The 12,315-nt window shown below is 36.9% G+C and overlaps 2 protein-coding genes across 2 annotated transcripts in view; one reads left to right on the top strand and one right to left on the bottom strand.

The window, feature by feature from the left end:
* The window catches only part of SETDB2 (SET domain bifurcated histone lysine methyltransferase 2), an 80,983-nt gene that overhangs the window by 24,780 nt on the left and 43,888 nt on the right, over positions 1–12,315 (top strand). Inside the window, exons 6-10 of the mRNA XM_060129578.1 lie at positions 2,798–3,361; positions 7,628–7,744; positions 8,493–8,662; positions 10,181–10,400; positions 10,944–11,043. Coding sequence (XP_059985561.1) covers positions 2,798–3,361; positions 7,628–7,744; positions 8,493–8,662; positions 10,181–10,400; positions 10,944–11,043 — 1,171 coding nt within the window. The remainder of the gene's footprint in view (positions 1–2,797; positions 3,362–7,627; positions 7,745–8,492; positions 8,663–10,180; positions 10,401–10,943; positions 11,044–12,315) is intronic.
* RCBTB1 (RCC1 and BTB domain containing protein 1) overlaps positions 2,947–12,315 on the bottom strand; it is a 110,352-nt gene continuing 100,983 nt past the window's right edge. The window contains exon 13 of the mRNA XM_060129580.1: positions 2,947–3,050. The gene's annotated coding sequence lies outside the window, so the exon portion shown is untranslated. The remainder of the gene's footprint in view (positions 3,051–12,315) is intronic.

Genomic DNA, 12,315 nt, shown 5'->3' with positions numbered 1-12,315 from the left:
TGGAGGACAGAGACCCTGTCCTTCCTGATGATTACCTTTCAAAAGAATGGCTTTCAGGTTTTTGAGAAAAATATTCCTGAGTTATAGAAACATATACATCTCAGAGAGACCCAGGAAAGATTCATAATTTTAAGACCTTCTTCGTAAATGTTCTAAGAAAGGTCAGGGGCTTGTCTTTAGGTGTTGGCTAGAAGAAACAGCCTTGAGCTTTCTCAAGGAGGCATTTTGTTGAGAGGCTGGGGTTATCCTAGGGACATGCATGTCCTTATGCTGCTAGAAGCCTTGCTAGAGTTTGGTTATCACTCAGCGCAGAGGGTTGGACGAAGTCATTATGTGCTGGGAGTTCTGGAGTTCTTACAAGTACATGAGGTTCCAGTATATCAGTCTTTATGAGAAAAGAATACTCTTAAGTGTATGTTTGAAAGTTTTTTAATAATAAGTTATTCTTAATGTATATTCCCCTTGACCAAGTAATTCCTCTTAAAGGAATGTATCTTAAGGTAGTAATCAGAAATTTGCAGGGCTTCGCTTGTGGCACAGTGGTTGAGAGTCCGCCTGCCGATGCAGGGGACACGGGTTCATGCCCCGGGCCGGGAAGATCCCACATGCCGCAGAGAGGCTGGGCCCGTGAGCCATGGCCGCTGAGCCTGCACGTCCGGAGCCTGTGCTCCGCAGCAGGAGAGGCCACAACAGTGAGAGGCCCGCTTACTACAAAAAAAAAAAGAAAGAAAGAAATTTGGTCAAGGACTTATGTATGAGGATATTCATCAAAGTAGTAACACAGAAAAATTGGAAACAAATATTTCCAACATTAAAAGATTTATAAATTATAGGACATCCTTTCACCTACTAGATTATCAGAAATCCGGAAGCATCAAGAGCCTCTGTGAAAGCAGGTGCTCACATAAATTGCTGGAGAGGCTGACCCCATGGAGAGCAATTAGGCAATCTTAACAAAATTACTAATCCATTTACCCTGTGACCTAGCATTCCGGTTTCTGGGATATCTTCACATGTATGAAATTATTATATATGAGGTTTTTTATTACATCATGATTTGTAATAGCAAAAGATTGAAAACAATAGAAGACTAGTTATATAAATTGTGGAATTTATGTAGAGGATTACTATACAGCTGAAAAAAGGATGGGGCACCTCATATCTGTGCATTCAGTATGGTACCAACTAGCTACATGTGGTTATTTAAATTTGAATTACTTAAAATGAAATTTAAAATTCAGTTCTTTGGTCACAGTAGCCACATTTAAAGGTGTCCAGTAGCCGCAGCCGCATGTGGCTAGTGGCTATGCCACTGGACAGCACAGATATAGAACATTTCCATCAATGCAGAAAGTTCTGTTGGACAGTGCTGCTTTATATAGTGAGTATAAAAATTTTTCTAAAATACCTATATTACTTTTATAATAAATAACAGATACCTAGAGATAGATTGAAAATATTAGGTAACACAAAACAGGTTTTTTTGTGTGTGTGAAAGTTTAAAACCTGAGTTTGGAACACATGGAATCTTCACAGAGTTTTTTTCTTAAAGTCAATAACCTCTCCATTTTCTCCTGTAGTTTACCATTTTCAGATGTGTATGAGACCAGGTGGGTTACATATTATGGGGAAAGTTCACTTGGTACAGTTGTTGAAGGTAAAAAGAAAAAACAGCATAAAGGATTCTTAATTATTTTTTTACCTAGCCTTTACTGTTTTTTGCTTGAACCAAGTTTGTCTGAAGACATAACCTTCCTCAGGTCTTTATTGAACTCATGTCCTACATGAACTCTAAATTTACTAGGTGCTATTGGTGTAGATGTAGCAAAAAGTTACCACTGTAATCACAGCTTTCTGGAATACTCTGAAATTAGACTGTGATATAATAAAGATACTTGCTTTGTCTGGGTCCCCAGCACACAGCTTCTAAAACCTTTGGAATCTCCTGAGTGGTAGGAATGTCTTTGGCATGCAAATGAGATGACTTGGTGAGGCGCTCCTAGTTAACTTAAGGATGGGGTTTGGACGCCAGAAAGACAACCTTGGTTAGAAGCCTAAAACTTTCAGCCCTACCTCCCAACCTCCAGGGCAGGGAGAAGGGCTGCAGGTGGAGATAATCACCAGTGGCCAATGATTTAATCATTCATGCTTAAGCAGTTAACCCTCCATAAATAACTTTAAACAACAGGGCTCCTGGAGCTTCCTGGTTGGTGGACAGTTTGAGGTGCTGGAAGGGTGGTGCATTTGGAGAGGGCATGGAAACTCCATGCCCCTTCTTACCTACCTTGCCCCATGCATCTCTTCCATTTGGCTGTTCCTGAGTGTATCTTTTATTATAAACTGGTAATAGTAATTAAAATGCTTTCCTGAGTTCTGAATCTTTCCAGCACATTATCCGAGAGAAAGGGGTTGTCAAGAGTGTGGGTGACTTGGAAACTGCATTTGGCATCTGGCATGGGGGCAGTCTTATGGGACTGAGCCCTTTAACTTGTGGACTCTGTTGCTGACTCTAGGTCGATAGTGTCAGAATTGAACTGAATTATTGGACACCCAGTTGAAGAAGTGGTGCTGGAAAAAACACCACATATTTGATGTCCAGAAAAAAAACAACCCTTCAGGTGTAACTTTATGTGGCTGCAGAACATAGTAAGATGTTGATTTCAGAGTCTGGCTTATTTTAGTGTTGTCTAAGAAGAAGCTAATAGGAGTTAAATACCACCTTAGTGTGCAGTGTTTTTTAAAAAATGGGGATTGTGCTATACATTTGAGATACTAATAAATAATTAATTTTAAACAGATCTACAGAAAATAAGGAAATTCCCCCTCTGGAAAATAAAGTTGCAGACTTTAGAGAAAAAGAATCATCTTCAAATTTATCTTACCAAAAGCATGACTGCTCTAGTGCCTGTCTGATGAAAATGCCACTTACCTTCAAGGGAGAAAACCCTCTGCAGCTACCAATCAAATGCCACTTCCAAAGACGACATGCAAAGACAAACTCTCATTCTTCAGCACTCCACGTGAGTTATAAAACCCCTTGTGGAAGGAGTCTACGAAACATGGAGGAAGTTTTTCGTTACCTGCTTGAGACAGAGTGTAACTTTCTATTTACAGATAACTTTTCTTTCAATACCTATGTTCAGTTGACTCGGAATTACCCAAGGCAAGAAGAAATTGTTTCTGATACGGATATTAGCAATGGAGTGGAATCAGTGCCCATTTCTTTCTGTAATGAAATTGACAATAGAAAGCTTCCACAGTTTAAGTACAGAAAGACTATGTGGCCACGAGCATATTATTTAAACAGCTTTTCCAACATGTTTACTGATTCTTGTGACTGTTCTGAGGGCTGCATAGACATGTGAGTAGAAAAACATGGCATTTCAAAAAAATCTTCTGAATGTAGGGGTACTTGTCAAGAAGTCCTGCTGTGTATCAGTTTGTCTTTCTATCTAAAACCAGTTCATCGAGAATCTAAAATAGAAAGATGCATCTCATTAGCAATAGGAAAGAAAACTCTTTGCCAGTTATTTCAGTAATTTGGGAATTATTTCTTCCAAGGATAAGTATTCCCTTTAATCTAGTACCATACTCCTAATAGCAGCAATTACAGCTAATGCCATGGAACTGTGCCAAACACTGTGACAAGTGCTTTACATATATTTTCTTGTTTAGTTCTGACAAAACCCCATGGGGTAGGTAATATTATTTCCATGTTACAAATGAGGAAGTTGAGAAGCCAAGTGTAAGGTCAACAAATTGAAGAACCAGAATTTGAACCCGTGCTCTTAACCATTATGTTATATGTTGTATTTTACTTTTGCAAATCATTTCCTTGCTACTTTTTTTAGAAAGTTAATGGTGCCTCTCCTGATCATAAAATTGACATTCCATAAAAAAAAATGAAAACATGTTCTAATATATTAAGACTGTGAAAAACATTTTTTTTTCAGGGTGTGTAATTTATTGGTATTTGTAGGTTTGCATATGTAGAGCGGAGTTGCATTATATGTACATTTAATTTAATGCAAATTTAGCTGCCTTTACTAGGAAAAAGAAAAAGCATGAGAGAGATAAAGAGAAATAATTTAAATTATATACATAGTTCTCACCATCCTCTCAGAAGGAGTGTGAGATGAGATATCAATCTGCTGTTACCTCAGTTTGGCTCAGTTCCTTTAGATCTGTCATAGAGGAAACCTCTCACTGTGCCAAGTTTTATTCTGTTTAAATATAAGTTGTTGTTTTTTCAGCATTGCCTCTAAACGTAACCCATCTACATCTGGCCAAGCCCAATCTCTTTCAGTGATGGAGGAAAAAAACTAACTGTTGGACAGTGTTTACTATACTTTATGGTCAGTTTAGTGGGGTTTTTTAAAGAATAATTTTGACTGTTTGTGATTTTTGCCTTAGACTGTAGAAAGTAACCCCCATGTAATATGCACCACCAGCATATATATTTTCATCTATTGGTCAGAAATTACAAGAGAAGTCACAAAATAAGCAAAAGCTGAAGCCCACTGGGATCTGGAATTGGACATGAGCACTGGGGCCAGGGATTCTAATCCTGACAGGATGGGAATTAAACATGTTCCATGCATGGCAGAGAGTGGGCACTGAGCTCTTTTGGGGGACAGAAACAGGGACCTGCACAATGCTGGGAAGCAGGCTAATAACTCACAGGGCCTGGAATTGTGTTAATAACAACTGGGTTTAGAGCTGTGAAACCCATAGGTCAGAGCCAGAGCAATGAGGAAAGCAGCCAGTGTAGAGGAGCACCCAGGAGTAAATTCCACGAAAAGTTTGATTTCAAACAGTCAGAACACACGAAGACATTTAGGACCATGAAGGCAGCATAAGTCCCAACAACTGGCAGCATTCACACCTGAAGAATCAGAGGTAAATGTAGAATCTGACTGAAAGAGGCTTTAAAATAGGTATGTTTAAAATGTCCAAAGAGATAAAATATTAGCATCCATGAAACAAGAAAAGGAGATTATTTTTTAAGTATACTGTATATGTAAAAGAACCATTTGGAAATATGGGAAATAAAATATATGGTCATTGAAATAAAAACTAAATAGATGGACTAAATGGTAAGCATTGGTAGAGCTGGAGAAAGAATTAGTGAATTGCAAGGCAAAACTAAAGAGATTCCCTCAGAATGCAAAGAGATAAAGATATGGGGAAAATAAATTTACAGGTTAAAAAATATGGAGGATAAATGAAAAATTCTAACATACATCTGAGAAGAAAAGAGCATTGTTCAGAGATAATAGCTGAGAATTTTCCAGAATTGAAGAAAGACAGGAGTCTTCAGAGTGAAAAAGCCCACTGTATACTAGAAATGGAAAATAAGATAACTATATCTAAATGTATCATGATGCAACTTAAAAAGTATCTAGGGCAAAGAGTAAATCTCACACTATCAGATAGAAAAGAGGAAGAATAGATTGACAACACACTTTTCATCAGAAAGAAGACAAAAAGGAGGCATATTAGCTTAAAATGCTGACGGAAAATAAAGGTAAAACTAGAATTCTGTACCAACCCAGATGGTCATTTGTGGGGAGGGAGGAGGGTTCTTACACAATTACACAGCAGTTGAAGACATGCATAACTGCTTTCTAGCAATAGTACTTTTAAGTCTATCTAGAACATTGTTTTTCAAGCTACAGGTTTAGTAGGATGTAAAATCACTTGTAACTAGCATTTTAAAAATTAAATCATATAGAAGGTGCCCACGTGCATCACACATGATAAGGTACTTCATGCCACTGTTATTTCTGCTTGTATGCATACACATATAAATATGCATGCCTCTGTAGGATTGTGAAGAAAATATATTTCTTACTGTGAGTCATAGTCAAAAATATTTGAAAGCTACTACCCTAGAGATGCTTACACATGTGCATAAGAATAAGGATGTTGTAGCATTTTTGGTGTATTGAAAACTAGAAGCAACTTAATTGTATACCAAGCAACTTAATTGTAATCTAAATGCTGTGGAAAAGTTAAAAGGAAATAACTAGATTTGTATATAACACAGATGGGTCTCAAAAACGTTGAATGAAAAAAGTTGTAGGATAATAACTATAGTACTTTTAAAAAAATACAATATATTGTTTGTAGATAAATATGTATGTAAAAAGTATAAAGGATGCCTCACCAAACCTCTTGAGAGTTTAGTTTTATCTGTAATGCTTTTTTTTTTTTTTTAAGGAAGATCATATATACAGTATATATGTTTTAAATTACAGTTGGCCCTTGAACAATGCAGGGGTTAGAGCTGCTGACCCTCCATGCAATAGAAAATATAACATATAACATAGTTGGCCCTCCATATAAGCGGTTCCACATCTGTAGTTCCACATCCGAGCATTCAACCAACCGTGAATCGTGTAGTACTGTGGTATTTACTCTTGAAAAAAATCCATGTATAAGTTGACCCATGCAGTTCAAACTCATTGTTCAAGGGTCAACTAAAAGGACTAGACAAAATGATGACAGCTAATTCTATATGGCCAAAATATGAGTGTTTATTGTATTATTGTTTGTGTTTTTCTGTACTTTTTAAACTTTGCAAAGTCATACTAAAAAAAGCAACAGTAGATTTCTACATCTGTAAATAGAATCCAAATTAATGAATTTATTGCTTGTTTTTTTCTGTTGCAAACAGTAGTTACCACTCTGACATGTATTGTGTATAAACAGAAAAATGCAGAAGCAAATCATAGAGGAAAAGACCTTAAAGTCACTTACCATTCAACATACGAGACAGGATTCAGAGATTTTAACCAGCTTACCAGTGGTTACATACCTAGTTTATAGCCGAGATAACCAGGTTCTTTACTCCCTATCGAGTTACAAGTCCCTGTCATGTTAGATAGTTATCTAAATAGTTAGAGGGAAATTTTTTTTTTTTTTTTTTTTTTGCAGTATGCGGGCCTCTCACTGTTGTGCCCTCTTCCGTTGCGGAGCACAGGCTCTGGACGCGCAGGCTCAGCGGCCATGGCTCACGGGCCTAGCCGCTCTGTGGCATGTGGGATCTTCCCGGGCTGGGGCACGAACCCGTGTCCCCCGCATCGGCGGGCAGACTCTCAACCACTGTGCCACCAGGGAAGCCCGGGAAAATTTTTTTATGGTTGCATGTTTACTGCTTAGCAATGTTATGAAAAACAGATTGTAGTAGTCAGATACCCAGCATCAGTCTCCCCAATTTATTTTCATGTCACTGGAGGGAGAGATAATACAAGACATATGCAATATGCCCTTTTGAGTTTGACACATATAAGTTTATCCATTGTAAGAGAGCAGACATAGGAGAATTTTTACAAAGAAGGTTTTGCAGAATAGGAAATGAAAGGAATTCATTTTGAAAAGTTAGAGAAAACTCATAAAGTTAAGTATTTCATGAGCAAATAGAGGTACAGGGCAGTTTATAATTATTTATAAATTTTTGGTAGATGTTATCTTTCAAAGAGGTCTTTTTTATTTAGGGAAGAAGTCTAATAGTCCATGAACCAAACAACTATTCTAAATACAATTACATCCTTTACACTTTTGTCAAGATAGTCTCTTAACTTGGTGCTTTTTTATTCTGACTTCTCCATCCGTTGCCTTTTAGAACAAAATGTGCATGTCTTCAACTGACAGCGAGGAATGCCAAGACTTGCCCCTTGTTAAGTAGTAAAATAACCACTGGATATAAATATAAAAGACTACAGAGACAGATACCTACTGGGTAAGATACCTTGAGGATCCGTTGCAGGGTGTTTATATCTTTGAAGAAGGGTACTTTATCATTGTGGCCTGTAGTCTTATAAATGTTGTTAAATCTTAATTTCTTATACCAAAAATCTAAATTAAGGAATTAAAAAAACAAACTTGTATATTGTTCTTGGAAATGGAAGTCAGAGAGCACACATGTAACATGCAGACTGTTTCTAACACTCATCTGCTTTGAGTCTGACTCTTTCCCTGCTAGGGTTAGCTTACTTTGGGTAGACGGTTCCCCATTAAGATGTATACTGTGCAAAGCTTGTCTGAGAATTGGGAATTTTCAACTTCTCATGGTGTTATTAATAAAAATAAACAGAAAATTTTCTTCCTAGACTTTCCCTTCCTAGACATTTCCTTCGTAGACATTGCTAGACATTTTTAAAGAGCTAACCTTTACTATGTGCCAGGCATTGTCTCAAGCACTTTGTAGATACCAACTCATTTAATCTTCACAAAACAACCCCAAGAAGTAGGTAGTATCATATAATCCCCATTTTAAAAATGGAAAATTGAAGTACAGAGAGGTTAAATTCAAGGTCACGCAGCTAGTAAATGCTGGAGCTATGTTGGAAACCAGGCAGTCTAGCTCTAGGAGCCTTCACACTTAGTCTGTCTCTCTTGGTAATTATTAGTGACGTAGCAATATAAAGTGCTTATGCTTTTAATTTAAGATGTCTGATTGATTTTTCTCTTGTATGTTTTATTGACAGCATTTATGAATGCAGCCTGTTGTGCAAATGTAATCGACGAATGTGTCAAAACCGAGTTGTCCAACATGGACCTCAAGTGAGGCTACAAGTATTCAAAACTGAGAAGAAGGGATGGGGAGTACGCTGCCTAGATGACATTGACAGAGGGACGTTTGTTTGCATCTATTCAGGTAAAGCAAAGGTTTACTTTCACATTACTCTATAGTAAGATCTACATTTCTGAATCTCCATTTTACTAGTCAGGGCCACTGAGATCTTATAGCAAGGACAAGAGCAACAATATATAGGAGGAGCATCAGAGGAAGACAGGTGACTGGGAAATTGAGCACTGAAGGGATGAAATGCCTTAGGAGGAGGTATCAGGTGTTCCAGAAAAGAAAGGCTAAGGGATAAAACTTGGGTTATTGTGTGAGGCACATTTTTTGGTCTCTGTGGCTGCAGATGCTTTGGGGTAAGGTAAGAAAGCTTCCTATTTAAATAGGAAATCTAAATGACTGATTTGCTAAGATAAAGATTATTAATCAAAGACGGTCTTGTTCAGTGTCTTGAGCTATTAGAATTTAATAGGTTAACATTGTAATAAATACCTTCAGATGATGATTCAGGCAAAGCAGTTCACTCCATTTCAGGGACTCAAGAGAGTTGCCCATGTCCTGAGTGAAAGTTTTCAACCAGTGTGTTACAGTTGTGCAATTACTGATTCTTTCAGGCCATATCCCACAGGCCAGACACGTTGGTCTCTAGTTGTCTCTTCCTTTTACCCCAGAGTGTCAGGCAAAAATCCTCACTTTCTGTGCGTACCATGAAATGAGAAAGGTTGGAGAAACACGACTCTCAACGCCATCTAAAGGAAATGTGCTAGGCAGCAGGGACTAGAGCAACCCTCCTCATCTGAAATTCCAGGTTCACTTCAGTGAGGGCAAGAATTATCAGAGTTCAGAATAGTCACACCTGGATCCCTACCACATACCACTTACAGACACACATACTACACAACTTACCTAGACAATTCATCTCTCGTATTTCTCAAAATAACTCTTTGATGCTGCCCGTAAAATGCCAAATCGTGTCCAGAAAGTATCATTCATTGGCTTTATCTGCATTGCTAGAAAATGCACCTAAGTTATCTCTCTGATCTAGTTGCTAATTTTGACTTGTTAACTATAATTTTGAGTTCCTTGAAAGAAAATGCGTAAGCTTCAGGTGAAGATTTTAATTACACTAGGGCTTAATATGAGAATAGGCACATATCACTACAGATTTAAATAGGTCACTTTATAAAAAGAGTAAAGGTTTTAAATGATAAAGCATTTATAACTAGACACAAAAGCTGAAATTTTAAGACTAGAGTTCACCTCTCTAATTTTCTAGAATGCTTTCTGATCTGTATTTTTGTTTTATATTATTGTAGCTAAATCTCTTCTCTTTCATGTTATACCACAACAGACAAATACTTCTTTTAGATGCCCTATATTTTTTCATGTACTGGGAGATACGAAATCTCTTCTTGGTCTTTTATATATTATTTCTTACAATAGCTTTCTAGGATGAGTTAGTGTTTATCTTCATTCTAGAAATAAGGTATACCCTATAGGGTTCTTTAGTAACGGAGCAGAAGAGATGCCCTTTTGTTGCTAGTAATTGTGTTATTTTTTGTTGTGTTAAGCTCTTTTACCTTTTTCTTTTAGGAAGATTACTAAGCAGATCTAACACTGAGAATTCTGATGCTATTGATGAAAATGGAAAAGAAGAGAATATTATGAAAAATATGTTTTCAAAAAAGAGGAAAATAGAAGTTGCAGATTGTGAGGTTGAAGTTATCCCATTAGAACTGGAGACATATCCTAGAAGTGCTGTGACTGAGGAGTGTCCACCTAAGCTCCATAATAATCCCAAAGAGCCCATTATGTGAGTGAGATCTTATGAACCCAATCAAGATTGATCTATGCTGTATACTATTGATCAAGAGTAGTTCTTTCTCTTTCATCTTTCTTTCTTACTTTCCCCTTCCACTCCTATGTATCTCCTGTATGTCAACTTGCTTCACAGTTGTAAGTTTAACACTGTGAGAAATCTAGGGCACTTAGATTTAAAAATCTAGCCAACATACTTTATTTCCTCAGTTTCCATTTGTGGAGTTTTACCTTTAAAAACTTTGACTTTAATCAGGTTCTTTATGGATGTCGTAACTTTTGCAGTTCTTTTTATTTTCTATTACTGTTTTATTTGCAAAGCTTTTCTTAGGTTTTCTTCAGTTTTTTAATATACTTCAAAAATGATTGACTTTAAAATATGATTATACTTTTTTCTTCTAGTGAGGGGTAGGCATAGATGTTATAACTTAGATTAATTTCTAATGGATATTTATGTAACAGTGAAGCTATCTATATTTCAGGGCACAATAAAGAGCATTTTTAGTGATATACAGAATAACTTTTTTTTCCTTTTCAGAGAAATGAAATGTAACAATATTTCAAGAATTCAGTATCATTCAGTCATTAGAAGTCCTAAAACCAAGACGGCCAGTATTCAACACAATGGGGAAAAGATGGTAAAAACTGCAAAATGTAGATGGTGCCCTTCTGAGAACATTAACTATTACTTAGTTCAAATTGTGTTACTTAATAATGTGTAGGATTTCTTTTATTATTTTGTAATGTGGTGCTGTTAAAGTGTTAGGACTATGTTTTATTTACTTAGTATCTTCCATGGTGGTTGGCATGTTCCCAACTTAGATATATAAGGAGAATGTTGGTCATGATCTGACAGTGTATTCTACTGAGACCTATCCAGTCTAAGAATTTGTAGAAGAAGCTAAAGTGTTCAAGAGTTGATAGTATTACATAATAAGAAAAAAAGGATGGAGTAATTTAAGTTAAGGAGAGATGGTGTGAGATGTAGGAGAAAGAAGAGAAGCAGCCTAATGAAAGAATCATCAAGAAAGCAACATTTTACATGATAGCCTCTGAAGGTACACTTTTCAGTCTGTACTGAGAAGAATAGTCAGACTGTAACTTCGAAACAGAATGATGCAGGAAGAAAAGAACAGGCAGACATAATGGTAGTTCACGGTAAGGCTTGTTGATGAAAAATAAAAACTCTGCCCTAGGTGGTGTGCAAATATTTGCCCTCTGCCTAGTAACATTCAGTAGGTACCTCCTCAGTACCACATGATTATGAAAAGATTGGGCCGGGGGATCACATAGGCTTGGGTTTGCCCTCCAGCACTGCAGCTTACTAGCTGCTTGACATCTCTCTGTCTACATTTCTTTATCTGTAGAATGAGAATAATAGTATCTGTCTCAGAGTTAAGAGGATTAAATGAGATAAACATCAGAAACTTTGTGTAGCACAATGCTTGACACCCGACTAAGTGCTCCACACATGTTGACCATTGAAGTACATAAATAATAATAATAATGGTCAACATGTATGGAGCACTTAGTTGAGTACCAAGCATTGTGCTCAGCATATACCCCTTTTTGAAAGTTATCATTACCATTTAAAGTGACTGCAGTGTCTGCAACTCATGGAGACAGGCAATTCCTTTAACCTTTTCTTTGAAGTAACTAGCCAAAGAGTGTTTTTAATCTTTGCACATCTTATAGTTGAAGCCAAATTTATAATCTGGCATCAGAATTGAGGGATACAGACAGGTGTATTTGAATTTTATTTTGAATTTATAATGCCTAAAGAGTGTCTTGACAGTCCTTATAATTTTCATAGCTGTTGCTCACTAAAGTGCCTAGGAGTAAAATACAGCCATAAGGGCTCCATCACTTCAGAGAGGCTTTCAAAACTAATCTAGTAGCTATAGCCTGTG

Source organism: Lagenorhynchus albirostris, chromosome 18 (genome assembly GCF_949774975.1).
Source record: "Lagenorhynchus albirostris chromosome 18, mLagAlb1.1, whole genome shotgun sequence".
NCBI lineage: Eukaryota > Metazoa > Chordata > Mammalia > Artiodactyla > Delphinidae > Lagenorhynchus > Lagenorhynchus albirostris.
This window is presented reverse-complemented; position numbering and strand designations above follow the sequence as displayed.